Below are 26,848 nucleotides of genomic sequence, written 5' to 3' on the forward strand. Positions count from 1 at the left end.
GGCGTTTTCTCTGTCCTGTTCTCTCTTTTGTGGGTCATAAGGGATCACGGGAGGCTTCGGGAGGTTGATCTTTGCGGACGGACACGCAAGGGTGCCGCACGACTTAGGCAAAACCAGCTAAGTCCGTGACAGAACGGTGTACCGCTCGGTATACAGTACTATACCATACCGAGCGAATGTCGAAACTCCGGTGTGGTACGATATTTCAATCCTTGGTTTGAAGCATCACTTTTGCATTGAGTTGAGCCCTACAATGGGCTAAATTATCTGTGATGTGCTTGTATATGGAAAATGGTGCATGTATATTATTTCATATGGATTCTCAACTAATTTGCAAGAACATCTATCTTTTGGTATATTATTAGTTTTTACATTTCAACTTCTCTATTCTTCTAGTGTCTTGTCGGCTGCAGTTGAGGCACTAACTGCCTTTATAAGAAGCTTTGTTTGTCCGACAGTAGCAGCTATTAATGGAGTTCTTCTTCAACCCGTATTGGCATACCTCAGCGGGTAGATTCATCTTTCTCTCCTTTTTTTGTTGGTACTGCTCTTCTTCTCGGCTTGCTTGTTCTAAATTCTGTATGTTAAAATTTTGCAGAGCTTTGTTCTATATTTCATTCTTTTCCTCAAAGCAATTACCAAATATGAAGTCTGCTTTAGCCCTCTTCACTGCCAGAACATTGATGGCTTATCAGTCTATTCCAAATCCTATGGCATATGAAACTGATCATCAGCAAATCATCGAAATATGCACTTCTCCATTCAGGTAAGTTAAAGTGAGTTGCTATTTTGTATCGTGGAAGTTGTTTTGTTGAGTGTTTTGAGCAATCTTTGTACTGATATTGATATGCATTTCATTACTTGTTAAACTGGCTTTGTTAAATTTTTGCGGTGACTTGCATAAAAAGTGATCCATCGGGATATGAAGAAAGCTCGAGCTTGAGAACCTTGTTAGATAAGAAGGATGCTTGCTTAGGCCCTTGGGTACCTGGGAGGTACTTCTTTCATTTTACTGCATGCACTCTTTATCGGCATACTGTAATATTCTTGATATGACTGACATTTTATATAATTCTTGTCACACTGCTTAAGATTTGCTTAATCTTATTTATATATCTTGCCAAACCCTGTTTAGATACAGTTTTTTTTGTTATTCACCTGAAGCAAATTTAATAACCTTATTTATTGTTAATGCTCAGTGATTGGTATGAAGATGAGCTTCGAGCTTTTGATGGTGGCAAAGATGGACTAATGCCATGTGTATGGGATGACGACATTTGCATCTTTCCTCGGGTAATACCCTCACATGTTGGTTCATTGCTAATTAGTCTGTGTTTAATCTTTTCTGTAGAATTACATTTCTTTTATTGTTGAACTATCTGTAACACATTTGCATCTTTCCTCGGGTAATAGCCTCACATGTTGGTTCATTGCTAATCAGTCTGTGTTTAATCTTTTCTGTAGAATTATGTTGCTTTTATTGTTGAACTATATGTAACTATTTGTGAGGCTTAATAAACGACTGAATTGGCTTTTTAATGCCATCATTTTTTTTGCATGCTTTTCTAATCACTTGTTATGAAGATATTATGTATGGTGGAATAACGTCAAACCTTTTTGGTATGGTCAGAGCCTAATATGTCAGCCTTTCAATCCCTAATTTCTTCAGATTCAAGGCATGTACAACCACTTGTATGGTATGGTGGATGGGTTCAAGGTTTCCAATGCTGTCCCATATGGTTCACTGTATTTACTGGTCCGACAACATACCAGGCGTTACACCTGTTAGAAGCTTGTACAGCCTAGTACAAGTTTGTAATATTTTATAAATATTTATCAGTCCTTTTAAGCTTTTCTCCGAAACTCGGTATGCATCAATGTACTGACATAATACATCTGTACAACTTGGTCCTGTACTGACCTGGTCATGATTGGTATGGGTCTGACACCTGAATTTGAAAACCTTGGTCGAACTCATCACTTCACCCTTTCATAGCCATGTGGACAATTAGATGCAGAAACCAGTGCTGGATGTAAGTCAGATTTGACCAGAATTGACTCTATCAAAGGTCGAATTCAGCAGATGCATGACTGGCAAGAATAAAGTGGTCAGCAGTCCACAGGAATAGAGGATGAAGGAGAAGAAGCAACAGAGGATGGGAAAGAACATGAGAGAGGGTAAGGGATGAGAGAGGGTAAGAACATGACAGAAGCAACAAAGATTGGCCAAACTAAAGACATTTCTGAAACTACAGTTTTCTAGCCCATTTTTTGTTGCCCTCTCTCCTATCATGTGCTCATTTGTAATAAAAATTGGTCCAGAAGGGACCACCTGAATAACTTGGCCTTTGCTTTGAGATTATATTGTTGTTACTAGGGACTGGTCAATGGTCATGTGCATACCTGTATTTTAAATTTGGATGCCTACATATTCTACTTAAACAACGCACACATTGATCACTAATATCCATGTTGCACCTGATGTTCAGTGCCTAGGTCCAAGCAAATATAGCCTGTACGCAACATGAGGTGGGTGCAGCATAAAGTAATGACTCACATTATCAAACTGATCTTTTATGTGTGTCACTGCCACAAAGTAAAACTATCGTAGGTTTTCTCACCTGGCATGTAGTAGTCATTATTTCATCAACCTTGTGATTTTTCTTGTTAAACTTTCAGCATTGTGTTTCAGAAGCAAAATATGAAATTTGAGATGGAATGATACTAGAGATAAAGCTGGGGAATTAAACATCTATGCTAAAGAAACACAAAAGAAATCCTTAATTGTATTCATTTGAAGAATGTTATTTGACAAGTCTTCTTTGGAAGATTATCATGATGTTGTTTATGTCAGCTACAAAGCTACATTTGCAATGATCTTGTATTTTTATTGACAGACCTGTGTAATATTAATATGCACATGTACCATGTGTAAATATGGATTTGTATCGATTCATATAGGTACGACTGAATGGTTCTGACCGGACCCATTTTAAGATCAATACAAAACCTGAATTTTGACTACTAAATAAATAAAAAATAGTTGATTTTTTATTCTAAATTTAGATCTAATAATGAATCAAAATATGTTCTTACCATGTATTGCAAACCATATATGAAGAGAACATGTATAAAATTATAGAAGTTCCAAAATTGACTCAATTGACTCATAATACATGTATCAGAAACATCCGATTGAAAATTTGATGTCATATCGTAGGCCTACTAGGCTACCGCCACTAAAATGATCATTGTCTTCTGATGGGAGGTGGTTTTAGGTCCTCAGTATGATTCTGACAAATTGTGTTACCAGGATCCAATGTAGGATTCTTGTTGAGTGTGCTTTAAGGCTCTTGGTAAACATTTTGATAGTGACATACATCAATAATTAATTGTTGACGACTTATAAAGAACTTCAACTTAATCAACTAATTATTGTACCTCAATAATTGCGTCAATTGTACTCTGGACATTTGTTTTGCATTCTTGTGATGACATTGTGTAGAGCCATTAAGAGATCTGTGCATGTACAACTTATAGCCTATATATCCACATGTAGGTTAAATCTGCAGGATGAGATCTATGCAAATTTAGGTCAGATTTTGTGTGTCTAGCTTAGAGCTACATGGATCTATACTGTAGCTGTGCAGATCTAGGCTGGATCTGCATCGATCATGGCTGGAACCAAACTGATCTCAGGCAAATTCAAGTGGATCTTGGTTGGACCCAGACAAGTCTTGGTTGGAACCATGAGGACCCAGCTTAGAATGAGTTAGATATTATGCTAGATTGTGTAGATCTGGTCTTGTTTCAACCAGATATTCAGAGAAGGAAATACAGAGATTTAGAGCTAAAGTTACAATCTAAGTATAAAACCATATCCTTGAGATGGGAAATTTTAAGAATAAAGCTCCATTCAACAAAAACTAGCCAAAGGATTTCATTTTGAGCTTCAGATTTACCTTGAATTGGGGAAAATTAATGTTGCTTTCTTGGGTTTGAATCTTGATTTACTAAGATTTGTGGGAGATAGAGGTTCAAATGTGAGATTGAGATAATTTTGAAGGAGATCGGAGGATAAAGGGAACTTAAGGTGGAAAGAGTACCATCTGACACACATGGTTCAGTTGGCCTAATGGGTTGTACTGCCTTTATCCAACCAGATTCAGTGAAATCATGTTGTTCACAGACTGATTAGCCATAGGACAAGTAGTTTCCAGTTCGTACAGACCAGTGTTAAATGTTATTTGAATCCATGGTTCCATATATAGTTGAAATTTTAGTTATTCAATTAGATTATTAGCCATCAGACAGGTAGATACCAGTCAGTACAGGCCGGTATAAAATGTTATTTGAATCCATCGTTCCATATATAGTTGAAATTTTAGTTATTCAATTAGATTAACTATTAATATTTATTCTTATTGCCTAATTCTAATCTAAGTTATGAACTTGAACCCAACCCTGCAACTAAGAAGCTACGGAACAGCTAAATTTAGTTTTGGGCATATATTGTTTCAAGATGTTCTTGATCTTCTTGGTACATTCTCAAGTAAGCCGTGACTTACACTGAACCTTTGAACAGAAATACAAGTAGATAAAAGGAAAATGCATTGGTTACAAATAATGACTTCTCTACCAAAAGTTTTATCCTTCTTTGTTCCCTGCTCATGGCACTTGCTACATAAATGAAATTCCTATGTAGACCTTTCACTTATTGCTTTCTCTCAATGATGCAGATTCATTTTATGCATATATGGAAGTCTTTTTATTCTTTACCTTTGTATTATGTTGAAATGTCTCTATTTGATTTGGCTAATTAATTGTGATTTGTGATGTTTTATTTTAGTCTGAGTCGATCAGCAAAATGTTGGTTAATCAAATGCTATTGTGCTTTGGGACCATGTTCGCTACGCAGGTACGCAATTACAATGGTCATATTTCATGGATATGATATTTTGTAATATTAATATTTAATATTTGTTTTTCTTATTGTTCCTCACCTCAAGGATAATGGTGGGAAATTAATGCTTCTTAACAAAGTTGATCAATGTATAAAGAACAGCAAGAAGCAACCATGGCATGTGGCCAGTGTAACAAATGCATGCGTAGGCATGCTAGCAGGGTTAAAGGTGTCAATTAACATCTTTAGATTTTCATAGACTAATATATTAAAAGGATTGCATTGTTTCTGATGCCCATGTGATAGATTATCCTTGTGTGCAGTCCCTGCTTGCTTTACGAAACCAGACATTGACAGTTGAGGTTTTAAGCACCATTCAGTCCATCTTCCAGGTGCAAATCATTGTAATTTTCTGTAATATCTCCTGGAGACGGCTAGTTTGGTTCTTTGTTTGATATATTCATACCTGTAAATCTACAGGGTATTCTTGCAGAAAGTGAAAATTTTCCAGCTCAACGAAGAGCATCATGTGAGGGTCTTGGTTTACTGGCTCGCCTTGGAAATGACATCTTTACTGCAAAGCTGGTGCGTTTGACATATAAGATGCTATTATAAGATTAAGTCATTTTGTCCAGGTAAAACCATATTATTGTATTATCAACAATTCTCGTTCTGTCCAGGTAAAGCCAGACTATTGTATAATTTTCTACAAAGGTTCAACTTTATATTACCTATATTCTTAACAGTCTCTGTCAAAGCTTTCAAGTTACTACCAAACTGGGTTTAAGTCAGTTGAATGCTTTACACTAAATATTGAAAAGCATCTTTTTTTCCAAGAAAACATTAAAATATGTTACTTTGTAAAGCGTGTTCACAGGTATCCCCCTTCTATCAGAGGATATTAAAAAACAGGAAGATTTAGAGGGCCATTTCCCTCTTCTTAAATAATTACACGAAGAGAGTAGCATAGTTGGCTAACCAATTGGCCACCCTATTGCCTTCTCTATGTACATGCTTAATAAAATAGGAATAAAGAACCTCAGCAGGGTAAAAATGACTTTAATTACATTCACCACAGCCGAAGGAGTTGCCACTTTGTGTTTCAGTATACGAATTAGTTGCTCTAAGTCAGATTCAATCTGGGTGCAGTGAACTCTTAGCAGTGGCCTTGCAACTCATAGTAGCCTGAGCCTTATAATAGAGTGTTCTTTGGTGCTTCATGAACCTGCAACTGCAAGAAGCAAAAACTGGATTACCAGCAGCATTTCTAAGCACAAAACTAAAAGCATCCTTCCCAGCCTCATTTTGAAAACTATCTTTAAGATGGTACACTTACACATGCATTGACTCTATATGTATATCCGTTATGACAAACAACTGTATACATATCTTGTGCATGTAACAATGTATTAGTTGGACAAGTATGCTTTTTGGTCAAGTCATGTTATATGGAAAACATGATCTACATCTTGTAAAGATGCATTTATATCAAATGAAATGTTGTGGAGTCAGTCTTTTGCATTAAATGGTTCTGCAAAAGTCAAATGTGACATTTTTATGCTTATCTGTTTACTGGTATCTGAGTGGTTATTTTATTGAAAGTCTAGATTGAGGCAAAAGACAGTGTAGATTGAGATTTGTGAATTTTATTATCAAGTGCTGCATAATTCCCTGTTATATATGTGTCCTCAGTCTTGTGATACCGTTCCTTCTCTAGTTACATTAGGATAGGCAGCTGTTACATGGTAGAAAGATCATGTTTTTTTGATTTATTGAATTTCTTAAATAGTTATCACATGGCACTGGCAGTGATCATAAAGTTCTTAAACGTCTGGGATCATTGAACCTTTGGTCTTCTCACACACATCTGTTCAACTTTCTTGCTTTCCCAATTCCATGAATATCTTTAGATTTGTGCATCACACTATTGTAAAATTGTAGCTTTTAAATTTAACTATTATGGATCTGAATACAACATAATTGTGAGAGGATGGAGATTATTTGATAAACACAAATTGTCTAGACACTGTTCCTTTCAAGCTTTTTACAGTTCAAATAGAAGTTAATTAAAAACAAACAAAAGCAAAAAGTGCCATATCGTAGTGAACTGTTTTAAGTTGAATTGTCACAAGTTAGTAGCACGAAACTACAATGTGATTTTGATCCACCTAGTTATTAATGGTCCATTAGCTAAGTAGTGTTTTCTTACTGTCCTTAACATCTTGTACCCTTGAATCTCTTGATATCATATCATTGTTTTTTTAATGTCATAATATCTTGAATATCTAATACTCGCTGATTTGTTTGCTTCTGATGTCTCTGATATTCTTGATTATTATAGTTTCTCAACCCAGACTTTCTTTGCATTATACAATTTTATTTACTTTGTGTGAGTTCAATTTTTAGATGAATATTTTGAAATATTTATTTTTTGTCATGTCATTAGTGGGCTGGTGATTTTGATGTGACATCTACTATTAAAATAGCTCTTTAACAAATTTAGATGGTTACTTTGTCCAAGTTCTTGTACTTTTTTCCTTCTTTATGTTCTAAATTGTATAATCACTTTTGTTGATCAGACTCGGTCTCTTCTTGGAGAGATAGTTGCAGCAACGGATCCAAGTTATATAGCATCTATTGCTCTTTCTTTGGGTTGTATTTATCGGAGGTAAGCTTTTTAAATTTCATTTCTCTTTATTTAGTTTGTAATGTAAATTCGCCCTCATATATTAAACATTATTACTAGTCTCATACTATCCATGTTTATCGGTCCCTAGCTGAACCAGTATGTACCTGTCAGTACACCGACACGGACTGGCAATTCGAGAAAATGCTGAAAAATTAAATGAATTTGGAAAAAACTTTTTTTTGGATTTTTTGAAAAAGGAAATTCTCCTAATTTGTTGGTGTATACATTTCAATTTAATAAGAAAAAAGTAGAAAGTATATCTAAGCCATAAATCAATAGAAAATTCTAGGCTATAAGGAATTTCAATTAAAATCCTTATCTTTCCAAATCCATCGATGAAGCACTTTGTGGCATCATCCTTCATTGAAGAAGTTGCTTCCAATGATTTTGAATCACCTACAAAGAAAAGAGATATTTTGAATGAATCACCTGCAGTGAAAAGAGTTATGTTGAATTGACTTGGGTCACTTGTATTGTCCTTGCCGCTACCATGGTCATACTACACAAGTTGCCTAGTCGACATCTCATAACTTCCTTATAGGCGTGCGTTGTTGCTCCAGGAAGGCATGGACGCTAGCTGCAAGGTTTGAGTCAACATCATTACGTTGACCCTTGCCATTACCCTCTTAATGATCATAGATCGGTGCCATGGCAGCATGCTTGTACTCTGCTTCTTCTTCGGTCTATGTCTATAGAATTTTAACTTTTTCCATATAATGTTCTGCATGGATGGTTTTCCTTGTATGTAGAGGAATCTTAATGCATTTTGCAACATAGGGAAATCTACCAGCTACCATTCTAATCGAATCATAAGTCCCTATTGATTAATTAATCATTATATCTCTAGTTAAGTATTACTTAATCGTTAGTCCCTAATGAATCAAGATTTACCAATATTCTTCGTGCTAATTAAATGAAACAGAAAAGAAAAATAGAAAGATATGGAAAATACCTTTAACTGAAGACAAATTCCACCAGATCTCGAGCTTGAATCCTTTTTTTATCGAAATTAACCTTCACTAATTGACCATTAGGGAGATTAAACAAATTTAATCTGCTAAATTGAGAGATCTAGCGAGAAAGGTTGAGAAAGAGTGAGAGTGAGCTTGAGAGTGAATGAGAGTGAGTGAAAGTGGGAGTACGAGGAGATTTTATAAGCCCCAAACAGCTCCCAATGGTCAATTGGACTATTGGGAGTGACACTATGTGAGGTGTACCGACCGGCATGCCTCACATATCAACCATTTTGCGTAAAACAGGTAGGCTTGGTTTTTGTAAGCCCATGAACTGGTACATGCTGCCCATACCATATTGTTTCGGGTGAAATTTCAGTTCATGGTGGGCATATTAGTAATTTTGTGTCGATCTGTCTGCTACCTAAATGGGTCATATAGTGGTCTTATACAATTTATGGAAGGATTTAATAATGCTCTTGTTATCAGATGGTGGTGGATTATCTTTGGTAGCAATACAGAAAATTGGAAATTGATCGAATGGAATTGTTACTTGAGTTAGAGCAGTATGGATCATGACAATTGTATTATTAACTATAATAATTTCATTCAAGCTCTGCCTATTAAATGGTAGTACAAACTCTCTAATAGCAATAATGCAAAGTGGATATCAATCATGTGAAATTATTACTTCATTAAGAGCAAGGAAGCATTGAAATAGTTTTTTTTTGTGTTCTTGAATCCTTGGTATCAATCATATCAAAGCTACTTTCAGGTATTATTTTGTTTATAGAAGTTATTAACACATTGGCATCTGAGTTTAGAACATGGAGTGCAAACTTGATTGGTTCGGTATGGTATGTCCGATATTTGCTGGTTCGATCATCGATCGGTACATGGAGCCCAAATTGGGTGGTCTGATCTGGTACACTATATCTACAATGTATATTTTCTTCTTTTGACCCGCGCTAGGGCTCGGCTCATTACATGACTCCTTGTGAGGAGTTGTGTCACGCTTCTCTTGTATGCCACATGCTTTGGCATACCCTTTGCTTCGCCTCCTTCATGCCCTCCTCTTCTTCCTTCTTGTTTGTTTCCTTTTTTTCTTTTCTTCTTCCTTCTTCCTCCTCTCCTCCACCTGTACCTAATTTTCCTCTTCTTTCTTCTCCCTCTTCCTTCTTCTTACCCTCCTCTTCCTTTCCCCTACAATATTGTGGTATGTTCTAATGTACCGTGTATCGGTATACTAGAATGGATTGGACCCGTATTGGCATGGACCACCAATATGTGGGTCCAGTAGCTGCAATTGCATTTCTTGGTTTAAAAGGTTCTAGAGGTCCTTGAGAGCTTGGATTATGTCAGGTTTTTTATTGTATGGAAAAGAAAGCCTTGTCCTATGAGTTAGATTTGTCTTGTTAGGGCTTGTCTTGTTAAGACTGGAATATAAAATATTGTTATAAAGGATTGTACAATAGGTTGTAGTTGGATTGATTTCACAGAATGGATGTTTGTTTGTGCAATCTCTGCAGATACGTGCTTGACATCCTTATTGAAGCTTAACTTTGTCCAGAATCAAACCCTAGGTCCACTAGTGGCAGCTTCATGCCATAATGTACTTCCAAACCATGATGTGCCTCCAACCCTATCCACCCGTCCACCGGTTACTCTATCTTACTCGGACTTATTACTATACATGATGCTATGTCTACATTGTTACTGTTTGACATGACTTGGTTTGATGGAATAATTGGTCTACGAGCTTGCAGAGCTTGAAACATTGACCCAATATATTTAAGGCAAGTTACTTGTACACCCATTTAGCTCATGTAAATTAGTTTGTCTTTTTCCATTTCAGTGTGGGATTCAACTGAATGGTATTGCATCCATTATCTTATGTTATCGTTATTCTCTTTATCTAGTATTGGAGAATAAACTTGCAAATTTCTACCTTTTTCTCAATTAAGAATTGATATATTGAGTTTTTATTTTTAATTAAGTGTTTTTGTTTCCTATCAAATCTGGCCTTTAGAATTTTAAATCTTCCTTCAGCCTTCAACTCCATTGTTTGGACAATTTGGATCATTCCACGTTAGAGCTGATAATCCAACCTTTTTTAGCTCTTGATTATTCAGAAGCCAAAGTGACACATTTTCTATTGGAGGAAACGTAGGTTCTCAACCGTATAATAGTGTTGACCTGTTTATCAGACCCATCCAACAAGGAATGCATGGGTACATAAAGTAACTGTCATTTCAAGAATGACATATCATCACTGGAATTGAAGATTCATGGTGCTGTTTAGCTAAAAACTTTTAGCAAATTTTTTTTATCATATAATTGAATGTAACTTAGCAGCCCTTTTCTTATAGATGATTATGAAAAAGAAAGAAATTTTCTCTTCAGTGGAGTATGAAGAATTAGGTGTGGTTTTGATAGAGGAATAAGTGAGGGAGACTTGTTTAAGATGGTATAGATATGTGCTAAGAAGACCTATAGATGCTTTGTTTAGAAGAGTTGAGATAATTACTATTTGTCGTATGAGAAGAGGTATAAGGAGACCACTTTGCTACAAACCATAAAAAAAAAAATTTAGATACTCTTAATTTAACCAAGGATATAACTTCCTATAGTGCTCAATGACAGTAAAAGATATATGTAGCCAACCCCAAATAATTCAAACTTTATGACTTGTTGTAATGGAGTAAAAAGAAAAAGGAACAATGTTAAGGGGACTCTACTTGTGTATAAATTTGGGAAGATCAAGTGAACGTGCAAAATAGTTGGTGAAAATAGTGAATCTGAGCAACCAATTGAAGATCAGATGGTTGATCACAGGCATAAACTGGAACATCAGAATATTTTTAGGTTCTTTTTTTTATGTACATTCCAAGGAAAAGATGAGTACAGTCATCAAGGCAATAATTGGTAGTAGATTTCTGATTATGAGTTCATGATGCATCATGTCACCATCTGACTGTTTGAACCATTATTAGATCTATGATTAGAGATCGTCCAGATCTTGTGGACAAGATTTATGCAGCCAAGGTATCTAGTTCAGAATAGGTTTTCACCGCTGTAGATCTGGTTAACTCTGATATACACTCATGATTATCACATTACATGTTAGCTTTTTTTAGTTTGTATTTAAGTTTAAATGAATTATGAATAAATCGTCATATAATTGGTTGTGGTTGGATTGATTTTTATGAATGAAATCTGATTGACTGCTGTATTCTAGGATGTTTCTTCTTGCAATACTTCCTGCTTCATGCTTGACATAAACTTATCTGTGGTGATTTCTCCAGTCTTGTCATGCCAATTGATCTACAAATTAGCTGCTGCTGGTTTCTGATGAGGGGGCAGGCCATTGAAATGGCCATTTGCCCAATCAAGTTATCTTTTTTGGTTTTTTTATGTAAAAAATTGTTTCCAGCCACTGCTCAGTTTGGATAACTCAGTAGTGGTGAGGGAATGGTTTGCAACAAAATTCCATCACGGCTCCTTGGTGAGTCCATGTCTTTGCCACATCTCAATTTGTTATTGCAACTTGCAATGGGACGAGACTTAATAAGAGGATCTCTTGTGCTGATTTTATGTATCTGTTTGCCCTTCTACTCTACTTTCTAGATTGATTTTTCCCTTTTCATTTTTTCCTTTTCTTAGTGGCATTGGTATTGTAATTGTGAAGTGTCAATCGGGACACCAGCATGTGCTGTTTCAGCATCCAGTCAACAAAAGGTGGTGCTGATGGCATTGAAATTCTTCACTGTGACATAGTGATGATGGCATGGTAGTCCATGTTGTGTAGGGGCCATGCTGATAATGTATTGCCTTCAAATTTGGAGCCTTTATTTGGTGGACCAGAAACCTACAAGGAACTTCCTTGAAACTTGATCCATTGTGGAAATAATTTGCGAAATGATAATTGTTCCAACTAGTCTTTTTCACTTATGTACTGTAAATGCTGACATGAATTGTTTTTGTTGATGTAGGAAAGTGTTTTGTTGCTATAACTTTTTATATATAAGTAATTTTCTATTGTTGAATTTGAAGTTGATAGATGATTTCTTCGGTACATGTCTGCAGTGCAGGAGGAATAGCATTAACTACTCTGGTGACCTCAGCTGTCAGGTCAATTTCTTTGTTAGCCAAGAGTTCAAATGCTAGCCTGCAGTTGTGGGCTTTGCATTCTCTTCTTTTGATAATCGAAGCTGCTGGTTTATCATATGTCCCTCAAATTCAGGTACCTAGTTGCAAATTTGTAGTCAGTGTTTATATGATGCCTGTTATGATGGTGTGGTTTTCTGTATGTGGCACCAACTAATTCGGTTCGCTTTATTATAGAGGACTGGCTGCTAATTTCTTGCATTAAATACTTGTTTAACATTTAATAAGTATTAATTTCTTTATTTAATTATGAACATAGAGGTTCAAATGATAATTTTGTTTTCTTATGATATTTCTATACACTCTCGTGCTACGCCACATGCTACCTTGGGCAGAAACCATAAGCCTTTGTTTACGCCTTCACTAAAGTAAAATTGGCATATTGCCTATGTCAAGATCTCAAATTTTGAACCAACCAATTGGTATGGAGTGGTATTTATTGGTCCAACCGAGTATTAGTATATCAAATACTCATTTAAAAACATATAGCTCATTGTCGAAAACTTGTCATTCATCATTTTTATTTTAATTAACATTGAGGTACAAGTCAGAATACCACCCAGTATACTCTCACAGTGCACTATCACAGCTCTGCAACAGTGCAACCATTGATTATATGTTCCTGCAATGTTCAAAATTTTCCATGTTTTTGGTTTATATTTCATATAGGTAATTTGTATGGGGCATGTAGTAGCCTTGGCAACCCCAATTTGCTTGGTCTTGCAGCTAGCTTGCATTGGTTTTTACATCGTGTGTATCAACACTCTAATACATTGGTATGAACCAAATTTTGTAAGAAACATTTAAATAATACTATAATTCAATAAAATTCCCGTTTCTGGTTATATACAATCTAATTAGACAGATTTAAACTAAATTAAGACTATAAAACAATAAATGAGATTCTAAACGAAGATATGTACATCCTCGGACTCATAATGATACATCTAGGACCGGTACTGGTCTCCCTAATTGAATTTGTTGTAGTGGTCCTACCACCAAAATGAATGTCGTGAGCCATTGATTGGTGGGTTGGGGTCCTCGATATAATGAAACTATATATCAATATAGTCTGTTATTGGTTGGTGGGTCAAGGTTCTTGATATAATGAAATTGTATATCGATATAGTGTGTTTGCAAGACCCATGCATTAAAATTGATTATGATCCATGTTCAAGAGATTTGGCATAGTTTTATGCAGGTTGTCTGTCAGTGGCCTAACGCAACCGTTCACCTTTTTCATTCAGGCTTGGGATTGTCACTAGTGGTGTTATATGAATGACCTGCATGTAATGCAACCCTCCACCTTCATGATTGACAGACATAATTTAAACAAATCATTTTCTATGTGAATGACCTGCATGCACTTCCATCATGCTCATTTTGGCATGTTAAGAAATTTTCATAGATTCCTTAATAAAATATATTTTTTATATGATTGCATATTCATCCTCTTTTGACCTAAGTTTGGAAGGTATCTCATGTATGACATCTGAGTTAGCTTCAATGTCTAATGAAATCATAATCATTACGAAACATGGAAAGATTTACTAAATCATAGAATACAAGTGATCGATGCTTTATACATCTGTTATCTGTTAAAATGCCATGGGATCACAGTCAAAGGAATTGGTCAAAATGTTAGTGCTGATTTTGGTTTGGACTTTGTTTGAATCATGTGTTCCTGAGGATAGGCCACAGTATTTAATGATACAGGTTTTTACATATATGTTTGCCAAGATTAGTGATTTAAAAAGCATTAGGCGCAAAAAGGTGTCAAGGTCCAAAAACGCCCGAGGCACTAGGCGCTTGCCCGAGCGAAACGACGTGCTAAAATATAAAAATATATAATATAATTAATAAATATAATTATTTAAAATTTTAAATATAAATATGTTATTAAATTAAAAAAATCTAAGATACAAAATCACAATGTCACATTAACAAAAAGTTTCAAAATTCAAAACAATAAAATTTTACATCAAAGTCATTCATCATAATCAATATTATCGTCATTTTCACATATATCATCTTTATTGAATTCGTCCTCTTTCTTTTATCTTTCGACTCCGTCCTTTTTATCAAAATATGTTTCATTCTTTATGTCTTGTATATGTTTGTAATTCTCTAGCACCTGAAGCTCTTGCCACATCTCCCCATGTCAATCTATCATCTTCAAATACAAGCTCGTCTTCAGCATCTTGCAAGTTAGCACCCATGTCTCCTATCAACCACTCATTTGAATTATCAATATCTTACAGAGATTGGATCAATTCTATTTTGCAAATCATGATGAGCCTTCAAAGCTTGATTATACTTTATGTAAACAAGATCGTGCAATCGTTGATGTTCCAACCGATTTCTTCTCTTCGAGTGAATCTGTCATGTTATATAATGTAAAATATATTAATACATCTATCTAAATAAATTAATTAATTAAAATAAAAATATTTAGTGATCCTTACATGCTCAAAGACATTCCAGTTTCGTTCACAACCCGAAACACTACATGTCAAACTAAGTACTTTGATAGCAAACTGCTGTAAGTTCGGGGTGGAATTTCCAAATAAACTCCACCATTCAGTTGCAAAATGTATGTTATTATTAGCAATAACATAGTAACATAATATATATGAAATTAATTATATCAAATTATTAATACCTGAAGATGTAGTTGTCTTGGATCGAACGACCATTGGAATTCCAAAAAGACCTTCGGCATTTTTATATAAAGATAATGCACGAATAATCTATCTTGAACTTTAAGGCTGGGAACTAATCTTGCAACGCACTGATATAACCCATCCAAAACTTTTGCATCAAACCCAACAGATTTAATCTTATAAAAGAATTCAGGGTTCAAATAATATCCTGCTGTTTGTAAGGGATGATGAAGTTGACAATTCCATCTTTCGTCAATGATTGTAAAAATTTTCTCATATTTTTTTTTATTTTCATTAAAAGACCTTTTAATCGTCTTCTTTGCACTATCCATAGCCTCATAAATATATCTCATTGCAGACTTATTTTCATTATCCACCAACCAAAGGACTCGAACAAGAGGGCCCATAATATTTAATATATAAACTACATGATTCCAAAAGGATGACATTAAGATGATATCGGTAGACCTCTTGCCTTTTGCTTCTTTTGCCCATTTGCTTATCACCCATTTCTTAGAGGTAAATATGTTTCTCAGATTATGTTTTTGACGATGCATGCTCTGTAATGTCAAGAATGAAGTAGCAAATCAGGTGACACCATATATCACTAATTCTTTGTTCCCTGTAAATTTTCTCATCATATTCAAAGCCCCAATATGATTATAAAGAAATCCAACGACAAAAATTATCCTTTCTAGGGTTTTCTTGATGTATAAGATTTTTCTAATATCCTCTAACATTAAATCAATACAATATGCTGCATATGAAGTCCAATATAAGTGTTGTCTTTTTGTTTCAATCAATTTACCTGAGACACAAGATAACAAAAATGATAAGACTTAAGAGTTTAATACATTTAATTGAAGATAAAATAATTAAAAAAATTCAAAAGATGAATATTACAAGCTAATACATAGTTGCTTCCATTGTCGGTTATGATTTGAACGATATTTTGTTCTCTAATTTCTTCCACGAAGTTGTTAAATAAATCATATATTTTGTCTCCAGATTTTACAAAAGATGAAGCATCTATTGACTTTACAAACATAGTCCCTAAAGAACAATTAATCATAAAATTAATTATACTCTTTTATCTCCTGTCAATCCAAACATCTGACATAATAGAGCAACCATGTGTTGCCCATGATTCTTTATGACTCTTTAGTAAGTCATTTGTATAATTCAACTCTTTTTACAACAATGCAACTCGGATCTCATAATAATTTGGAGGTTTTAATCCCGTACCATAGTTTCCAATAACTTCAATCATATTTTTAAAACTGTCTAAACGAGTTATATTAAAGGGAGGACCAGCCTGATAGAAGAAGCGAGTAATGTGCTGAATTGTTCTTCCTCTTATTTCTTTATCACAAGCATCACTTATATTTGTTTGTCTAAATTTTGAGCCTCCTGCTTGCCCTTGTTGTTTATGAAACATATATATATCCATCGGTCCCTTTTTACCCTTCTTAGTACTCATAACTTCTTTTCCTTTTTTGTCGTTTACTTTTTTCCCACTTGGGTTAATACACATAGAATAATCTTCTTATTCATCCCTGAGATGTTCAACATTGTCTTCTGATAAATTCCCGTAAGATTCATTCTTTTGTGTCTTCTTTTCATTCGTATAACTCAGCAACTCTTCTTTTACCTCAGGTGGACATTTTTTGCAAACTGTTGCATTTTTGAAATTTCCTACTAGATATTGTTTTACACGAAAAATACAACCTATAGTAGTCTTATCGCAGAATATGTAAGTCACTGCATTAGTATCTTTCGGATCCTTCAGATAATTATACTTCCATGCAGGATATTTTTTTGATGCCATTGGAGACTCTATTGAGTTGCTCTGTATACTTGCCATTTATCCTGAAACCTAACAATAATTTCAAATAAATAAAAATTAACAGTATTAAAATCAAAATAATATATTATCAATCTAATAAATACAAATACATTACTATTACTAGTATACTGTTAACAGTATATTTTCGAAATTGGAGAAGGAAGAGGAGTGTTAGGGAAGACCGAGGGTGTTGCGACAGCAGTAAAAGTGAGCAGCAGCAGCGAGAGCGGCGACAATGGCAGCGGGAGCGGTGATAGCGATAGCGGGAGCGAGAGCGGCGAGAGCGGCAGCGGTAGCGTGAATGCGAGTAGGGTTAGGGTTGGGCAACGACAACTGATATCGGTGCTTTAGTTGGTTCGATTGAATCAACTAAAGCACTGGAGACCGAACCAGACCTAAAACGCTGGTTCGATCGCCTGGTTTAACCCAGGCGCTCGCCCGAAGCGCTTGGCGCCTGGGCTCGGGCGAGCGCCCAGGCGCCTCTTTGAAGCGTGCCGCCTGGAAGTGAAGCAAGGCGAGGCTTTGAAGCGTGCTGCCTGGAAGTGAAGCGAGGCGAGGCGGCCTAGGCGAGCGCCTATTGAAATAACTGGCCAAGATCATGTCAAGAAGAAAGCCCCTAATAACCAATTAATTTCACTCTTTTTTTTTTCAAAGGCATGCATATGGTGGGAATTGGTACTTGATGGGTGAGATTAAAAAACCTTGGTGATTTGTTGAGTAAATACATTATTATACTTGAACATGTAATATTGCATCTGACACACATTTGTACAAATGATTGGCCATAACATTACTTGCCTTCCTTGATTGTGTTATGCAGGCAACACTTTTCCTTGCAATGGAGATAATTATGGCAGAGGAGAGCGGATTGGTCGATCTTAGGCAGGAGATAGGGCGTCTAATCAATGCTATAGTTGCTGTTGTTGGTCCTGAGCTTGCTCCAAGGAGTACATTTTTTTCTCGTTGCAAGGTCATTTACCATGTTAATGGATTAAATTTTTTTTATTCAAGTTTTTCATGTTGCCAACAATACTGTGTATGATTTTTTTTTAATCCTGTGTATGATTTAGCTTACAGAGTACTTGGGCTGAGAAATTGACTAGTTTAGGTTATATAGCTCTATGCTTTTTACATTTATTCTTGCATGTATACATATTTTTGCATAGTAACATGTTTGTTTCTTTCAGTCTGTTATTGCAGAAATAAGCTCTTGCCAAGAGACATCAACTGTTCTTGAGTAAGTATTTCTTTTAATCTGAGAAGGTTTCTTTTAGTTTGATTATATTGAGGGGTTTTGTGAGTATTAAGCAGTGTTCTATTAATATCAAGTATAGCACATAATAGGCTATTAATATTTGCAGGTCTGTCAGATTCACACAGCAGCTTGTCCTTTTTGCTCCACAAGCTGCTTCTGTGTTTTCCCATGTTCAGAATCTTCTTCCAACTCTTTACTCGAGACAGGTACTTCTAATAGAAAATTAGAGAATGTCTGCAATTTTCTTGTTTCCATTTTGATTTGTAATATGCTTATGCATCTTGTCAACAGCCTATTCTTCGTCACCTTGCTGTGTCAACCCTTCGTCATCTTATTGAAAAAGATCCGGTGAGGAGCTCTTATGAATCTGTGGTCATTAGTTTGTCATAATCCATAGATTAGTCATAGTATTTATTAAATTTTCAAGTAACATATACTATGTTATGTTGTTGTATACTATGCTGTCATCAGCCAAGTCAGGATGGGATTTGTGACATCGAGATATCAAATATTGACCATTAAAGGTCTCAAGGACCTTCCAAACTGGTATGGTACCATAGAGGCATAAACTATATCAATACACCATGTTATACTAGTTGGTACCAATGGGAAAAAATATTAAAAGAACTTCATAAAGTGAAGGCACTTACCAGTTGAAATAGGTCAAGAGGTTGGAGTCCTAAAAGGACAAACCCAGTTCATGTGGCTCCATCAAATGCGGGGTTTGGAAAAGATCACCTTTCTCCAAATATGAATAGACTGCTTGTTTCCAATAAAGGTAAGTGGTGAAGGATAGAGAGCTTGTTTTCAATTAAGGTAAGCGATGAAAGCGGGATTTAATCCAGAGATCTTGTAGCTAACTGAAAGTCTTTATCAGCTAAGAAAGCCAGCTTCATGTTGTTATACCTATGACACAGATTCAATTGGAGATGCGAGAGGAGACTCCTGTCCATCTGCCTCATACTGCATGTTCAAGGTGAAGATGCTTGTGATCAAGCCCTATGGGCCTGGACAGTGAAAAATATGTTCTATTTGAGCCAGATTAGGTATTAAGATGTTAGGTGCAGCTAAGCTGACCCAAAGTACCTTGGAATTAGCTGCTCTGAAGTCATATTAGGCTTTTTACCCAGTAAGGAGTGGTATGTTTATCAGTTCTTTGCCGGTTTAGTGGATACTGGGTGGACCATACCATACTGGTTGATACTAGGGAAGTTGATGATGCTTAACCTACAGCATTCTATAACATCGAGGTTGCATTGTAGAGGTCCTGCTGCTTATTTGTAGAAATGCATTATTGGATCTCATCTACTTCCTCGTCTAAGTACTTCCATGTTCTTTTTGACGTTGTGAGTAAAATCTAGGGTTGGGTCCTTAGATTAGGGCTGCTCACATGCTTGTTTATTAAATTCCTTTTGCATTTCTTTCCTATGGATCTGACATAATATCTCGTGAGAAAACTTAGTGCATTTGCCACATTTGGTAGCCTTTGGTAAAATATCAATTCACTTCCCTTCTGTCTGAAGAAATTACACTTGCCCAGCCAATGATGCATGGTCGGATCCATTATGCCCAGCATTCTGTTTTGCAATTGACACCTGGTTGCCATCTTCTTAAAGAAAAGCTTGTGAAAAAAAAATTGACAAATGAATATAAAAAAGGTGTATCAATACTGCTCTTTGGAAAAAAATTCCCTGAAATGATGATCAGTTTAGAAATAATCTTACCTATGAACTGAATTTTGTCATTTCTGTGATGGAAATTTTTTTGTAAAAGTTGTTATATTTTAACAGCTAAAATTTAGGATACATAAGGCCATAGTGAATTGCTTAAGCACAGATAAATAAGAACAAAAAACGGTTTTAATAAAGGCTAGAAAACCCGATTGGTCCCCATTAACTTTTAAAAACCAAACTCCATTTCCATGCACAGCAGAGTTACTTCTAGAAAATATATTGAATACAATTCTTTATTGCTTGCCAAGTACACTAAATAGGAAAAGAATTCTCAAAAATATTTTTTATTGTGTATTTAACAACTGTAAATGGTTCAGGGGTGACCAGGTCTAACTTTATTGTTGATTTTATTCTATTTATTTATTTATTTATTGTGGGAGTGGATTTGTCATTGACCACAAGAGAGGCGATTGAACTATATTTGGGATATTGCTGATTTAAATATTGTTTTCAATCTTGGATCAGTGATGGATAATATGGATGTAGGCTAAACTTGGGTGTTTTAGAGATAACAGTACAATAGATATGGCGCTTTTATACTTAAAACTAATATCTGACAAAGACCTCTCATTTCACTCTTTGGATTTTTTTTTCTATGTTGCCACAAATTTTTAGCAAGTGAATCAATGGTAGATCTATCGACCAAATGTATTAAACTTTATTGAATTAGAAACCAGCTAATTCAGTATTTTGCTTTGCAAGAACAATCATGGGGATATCAGCACTATACAAGCTTGTTCTGTGGCAAATCTATTATTATTTTAGTGCCATTCTTGTTTTTAGGTGGAATATCTGTTCGTGGCACTAAATGATGAAATGATGTACTAAGATATGAGCTATGAGTTGTTTGTCTTGTTAGGTATTTAACTTACATGCTTGACAATTGGCTTAAAATGTTTGCTTGAGAGTTAAAGGGGGTTACTAGACCATTTTGTTTTTACTAGGCTCTTTGTTTTTCTGTAGTTTGCTTAGCACAAGATATAGAAAAAAGGTGTTCTACTGAAATCATGTCTTTAGGTATAATTGTGGCAGTTGTCTCTTAAATATTGATGTACTTCAGGGTCCAGACTAGACATTTATTTATCTGTTAGTTTTATTTTGACAGGTTGCCATGATTGACACAAATATCGAAGAAAACCTGTTCAGTCTGCTTGATGAGGAAACTGACTCTGAGTAGGTTACAGAATCATACTTTTTTTACTTATTGATATAGTAACAGGTTCATTGTCTTGAAATAGGGATGGTGATATGCATGCATTTTTTCCTTTTTTTCAGTAGAACTTAAAATAAAATCAGGGAATTTGGATAATTCAACTAAATATATGGAACCATCAGAATAATACATGAGTGAATTTTCATGTTTCAAGACTGCTATTCAGACAACTCTTTTCATGTTTCAAGACTCCGAGGCCTTAGCTCTACAATTGGCTCCATTCTTAGAATATTGTCAGACTTTATTGAGCTCAACTTGGTTCATTGTAATGCAGAACCTAACTGTTGTCCATAATTTATTTAGCAATATGAAAAAATAAGAGGTTTGTATCATAAGGATAACACACTTGTTATCTTTTATAACATGTTCTATTTGCCCAGTTTGTCAGTGTTTTTTATTTCTATTATGCTATTTTAATTGATTTGACCTAACTTATGTTTCTAAATATGAAAGCATTTAGATTAATATTTGTCCTCATATGATGTGGTCTTTAAAACATGTCCCAATTGAAATCCCATATGATGTGCAATGTGTGCATTACAACTTATTTTGATATTTTTGTGTCTGTTTTTCTGTTAAAGGACATGCCAGATTACAATATTGCTTCGTAAAAATAAAAGTATGCTAATGAAGTCATTTCTTCTCCTGTAGGATTGTAAATCTGGTCTGTTCAACAATCACTCAGTGGCTTCACATATCATGTGTTTCTTGTCCATCACGGTGGATGAATATTCTTTATAATAAGGTATAAATTGACACTAGTTTGGTGTATTTTGCTTGATTGAGTATTATTACTAATTAATGCTCTGAAAAAAGTTTTAAATAGATAGTAGAATGTTATTGGATTTATTTCCTTGGGCCAACTTAAATTTGCCATGGTTCTAAATTTTTTTCTTACATGCATTAACATGTCTTTCTAAGCATGTTAGTCCTTTACATTTTCCCTTCATGAATTCAACCATGGAACTCCTAATTGGATCATGTTTCGAGCTTGGCTTGGTACGGTATGATACGGTGTACCGAGCAGTACACCAGGGCATTCCGAACAGTACACCTAATTTAATGTAAAATCCTTCGAAAATACCTTAAAATAAAAGAAAGTTAGGATAGGGTTTTTAAGTTAAAAATAAATAGAGTAAATTAGTAATACTATAAGTTTAGCAAAATCAATATAAATTAGGCAAGAATAATATCACATATCTTTTTCGGGCTTTGAGGAATAGTCTTGTGCAAAGTTTGTATTTCAGTCCGTTACGGATTGTCTTTCTGTAAATATTGAAATATCTGCAGAAAAATCATTTGAATTGTTAGACTATTTTATTACAATATAAACTGAGGAGCAGTTGGCTACCTCATGTTGGGCGACTTCTGGATTCTACTACCACTGTCATTCTCCAATTGTGAGTCAGGTCGTCGATGCCTCATTGCTTCATCGACCGTATACTGATGCTTAAATGATGCACGAATCCCAGTTGTGAGATTCGGGTCGACTTGATCGTCGCAACCCTCATACTGATCATAAACTAGTTCTTGCATAGCCCTATAATATTCTTCCTCAATTCTTGCATTCTTTTTTAATGTATCTTCCTTTGCTTATTGTAGCTTGCTTTAAAATAATTTACGGATCTCCGTCAGAATCTTCTTGTATTTTGCAACATCATGATACTCGCTAGTCGAATGCATCTTCACCCGAGTTATTCCTCCACCCTTACCAATGTAGTCACAATAAATACATTGCCAATGATGATGGTTCCCATCTATCTTTCTGGCATGAACCTATGCATCATCATGTGGTTGTTCCTTTGGTGCCGTGATCTTGCCAAATTTAAATCAAATACGCTATAAAGTATAAACATATTAAATTGAGCAAATATCGATTAAAAATCACTAATCGTAGCATTAAATAATTTTATGAAAACATAACTAATCTTATTTTATCATAATAAATATGTTACATACATAAAAGAAGCATTAAACATAATTTTGATCGAATATGGGTCAAATTATGATAAAATCATCATTAGATATACTAATCACCTGCTTAACATAGTTAATTACTTACTAATTACTTCTCTTTCAACATTATAAACATGTCAAACACCCTAATAGGTATTAAAAATATTAAATTAGTCTAAAATCAATCAAATTATGATTAAATCATCATTAAAATGATTAATCGTAGCATTAAATAACTTTAATAAAACCTAATTAAATCTATTTTACTATCATAAATATGTCAAACACATAAAAGAAGTATTAAATACGTAATTTTGATCCACTATAGTTTAAATTACGATGAAATCAAAATTAGATATACTTATTATATGATTAACATAGTTAATTACCCATTAATTACTTCTTTTTCAACACTATAAACATGGTAAATACCCTAATAGATATTAAAGACATTGAATTGACATAAAATCGATCAAATTTTGATTAAATCATCATTAAAATGACTAATCTCACCATTCAATAACTTTAATAAAACCTAATTAAACTTATTTTACTCTGAGAAATATTTTTTAATATTTAATACACATGAAATATAAATATAAATGTAAATGTATGACCTGCTTGTGTTAGTTGGCGAGTCAAGTCAAGTTTGGCATGCTAACATTAATGCATGGTTTGCAATACTGTATCGTACCGCTAGGTATGGGCGGTACATTGATACACCTTAGTGTATTATACGTTGGTATGCTTGGTACAGCTCGGTACAAACCATACCGACATTTGATCGGTACATTGATATGGTACGGTATTCAGAACTTTATGGTACAGTACAGTAATCAGAACCTTACTTATTAACGACAGTTTACTAAATCAGTTCTTACCCTACTGCCTCAGCTTTCCAACAAGGGTTTTAGATGAAAGCTGACAGTTGAACTTGAGTGAAACATTAATTAAAGTTTAGGGTGCCAATAAAAAATTGAAGTTGGTGGACCCAGCTAAAATTTGTCCTAAAGTTAATGGATTTGTGGTGTTATTTATCCTAAATCATACATGCCTTTATATGACAAACATAACATCTTTTTAGAGTTTAGGGGTAAGTGGGTGCATGACAATCTCACAACACTCCTAATGCCCATCTCTACTTAAATTATCTCAATTTAACTCAATAAACAATAATTTTACCCATCATTTTGATCCAAAACATATAAACTTTTATTTTTCATGATTTTTGGCCATATATTTTAATTATAACCCCCACTTTTTATTTGCTATTGTGATGGTCGAGCTTCACATAATCAGTCTTAGACTATCAAGTCTAGAATACTCAGTTTCCATATTTCAAGTTTAGAAGTAGTTTCATCTAGACTCTCATCAGTCAAAATAATATCATCAGTAAACAACATGCACTAAGGAATTTTATCTTAACTATGTCTTGAAAATTCATTTATTACTAGATTGTTCCAGTCTTCAAGATATGAGAAAATATATGAGCTACTTATTTATGGAAGTCTAGAAAATGCTTTAGACATGCATGGGATAATTAATATTGGACAAACAATAAATTTTCTGATTTTACTTGGCTTGTTTGTTATCTCTTAACCTAATGCATTTATAATATTGTATCCTTACATATTGTCGAACGATGCTAAACCTTTAAATACATTGAGAACTCTGGTAGTATCATCTGTCGCTTCCTTTGTGGACACTGACAAGTACCCTCCTACCCTCGTTCCATGTGAATTTCTCATTTATAATATTAACACGAATAGTTCAACCCAAGGTTCATTGTACTATGATATTCCGCTCGGTATGGGCGGTAGGTACCAGTCCGACAGGAAACTAGTATGGGCAGTACATCGATATGCCCCCATGTATTATGTGTTGGTACGCTCGGTATAACTCGGTATGTATTATACCGACAGCTGGTCAATACACCGATACGCACCGGTAAAGCGAACCATGGTTCAACCATTCACATTTCTAATAATTTTCACAATTGATGTGCTGTGAATTTCTTGATAAATTCAATTGTTTGCCAAAATTTTCTTTTCATAATTGTTTGACGTGTCTTATCATGCTAGTTTGTCTTGCAAACTGAAATAAGATGCTATCAAGCATGCCTTGCATCTTTGTTATGATCTTTTGAAGAAATTAAATAAATCTTTAAGATAATCACAACAGCTTGTATTGTTGATGCATGGGTTCCATTTAGTTCACTTATGTTCCTCTTCATCTAAAATCAAGATCACTACTTATTTGAGGCATTACTTAAATTTCCTTTACTAATGGTAAAAGTCCTAAACGTACTGCTAGGTTCTAGCAACATCAGCTAGAAGGATTGCTTCTGAAAACTACTCAGGATCAGGTAATAATAAATCAAATGGTGCATCTGAAGGTGATGCTGCATCTTATTTTGGAGAAGATGATGAAGACATGATAGCTAGTTCTAAAGGGGAGAAGATACATGGTTCCACTTCAACCTTTGGTTCTGTCTATAAGAGAGAAAATCATATCAGATATCGAACCAGGCTTTTTGCTGCAGAGTATGTGATGTTCTTTATATTCTATTTGTATTTAATTTACTTTTTAAATTAATTATCCTTGACATTTTTCTTATACTAAGAATTCCAGAGCAGTAAGGATGAAGGCTGAATTTAAGAGTTCTTAACGTGCATCATCTTTGAAAACTTTAGTTTGCTTGGTTCTTGATGTTACTACTCTTCTCTGCAGCTGAGGCCAAAGGTTTCCTCAGGCTCAGGTCCATAGATGTAGTCCGTAAGCTGTGACCAAAAGATATAGATGAATAATGCAGTGTTCATTGATGCATGAAAGCAGTTCAAAAAGGAAGTGTTCAGAAAATTTTATATAGACCAATCAGACAATCTGAATGCCACTACACAGTCCTCTAAACCAAGCGATAGCTATTAATCCTTGAGATTCATGCTACCTCCATAAATATTAAATGCCCTCTATTAAGAATTATAAAGAGGTCCACTTACGTACATGCAAATAGAGTAAGAGATTAGTGTATTGCAGAAAGCTTGTGTATCATGTAGTACTTAATCAATCATTCACAGCCAGTAAGATTGGACCATGTAGAATTTTCCTGGGTGTCAAGATATGAGATATAGTCGGAAGCTATATCTTTAGGAGTTCTACTTGATTTAGGTTTCTGATCAAAAAATTATGACTTTAGGATTATCATAAAAATGTATAGCTGGAGCCTTGTACCACTTAGTAAACTAAAACCTATGAATCATTGATACTTAACAATATTTATTGGGTATTGACATGCTTGTTTTGTATTACTAGATATGTATTATATAGCAATATTTATAGGGTATTGAAAAAGCATTTAATTTTTTAAATAATTATTTAAAGATCAGATCCTTTTGGATTCCTTGGAGAACTTTGCTTATATTATATGTTGATATTTGGTTTTACATAAGATGGATATATGACTCTGTAGT

General features: G+C 34.6%; 1 protein-coding gene across 10 annotated transcripts in view; it reads left to right on the top strand.

The window, feature by feature from the left end:
* LOC135585914 (protein SWEETIE-like) overlaps positions 1 to 26,848 on the top strand; it is an 83,194-nt gene that overhangs the window by 37,473 nt on the left and 18,873 nt on the right. For all 10 annotated transcript variants that reach the window (XM_065111456.1, XM_065111446.1, XM_065111448.1 and 7 more), the window contains 17 exons: positions 397 to 510; positions 599 to 766; positions 909 to 995; positions 1,200 to 1,293; positions 4,850 to 4,918; positions 5,010 to 5,132; positions 5,227 to 5,295; positions 5,384 to 5,488; positions 7,483 to 7,571; positions 12,632 to 12,788; positions 18,042 to 18,191; positions 18,409 to 18,458; positions 18,583 to 18,682; positions 18,768 to 18,824; positions 21,315 to 21,382; positions 22,074 to 22,167; positions 25,692 to 25,921. In XM_065111456.1, the coding sequence (XP_064967528.1) occupies positions 397 to 510; positions 599 to 766; positions 909 to 995; positions 1,200 to 1,293; positions 4,850 to 4,918; positions 5,010 to 5,132; positions 5,227 to 5,295; positions 5,384 to 5,488; positions 7,483 to 7,571; positions 12,632 to 12,788; positions 18,042 to 18,191; positions 18,409 to 18,458; positions 18,583 to 18,682; positions 18,768 to 18,824; positions 21,315 to 21,382; positions 22,074 to 22,167; positions 25,692 to 25,921 (1,824 nt within the window). The remainder of the gene's footprint in view (positions 1 to 396; positions 511 to 598; positions 767 to 908; positions 996 to 1,199; positions 1,294 to 4,849; positions 4,919 to 5,009; positions 5,133 to 5,226; positions 5,296 to 5,383; positions 5,489 to 7,482; positions 7,572 to 12,631; positions 12,789 to 18,041; positions 18,192 to 18,408; positions 18,459 to 18,582; positions 18,683 to 18,767; positions 18,825 to 21,314; positions 21,383 to 22,073; positions 22,168 to 25,691; positions 25,922 to 26,848) is intronic.

The sequence above is a fragment of the Musa acuminata genome, chromosome BXJ2-6 (genome assembly GCF_036884655.1).
Source record: "Musa acuminata AAA Group cultivar baxijiao chromosome BXJ2-6, Cavendish_Baxijiao_AAA, whole genome shotgun sequence".
NCBI lineage: Eukaryota > Viridiplantae > Streptophyta > Magnoliopsida > Zingiberales > Musaceae > Musa > Musa acuminata.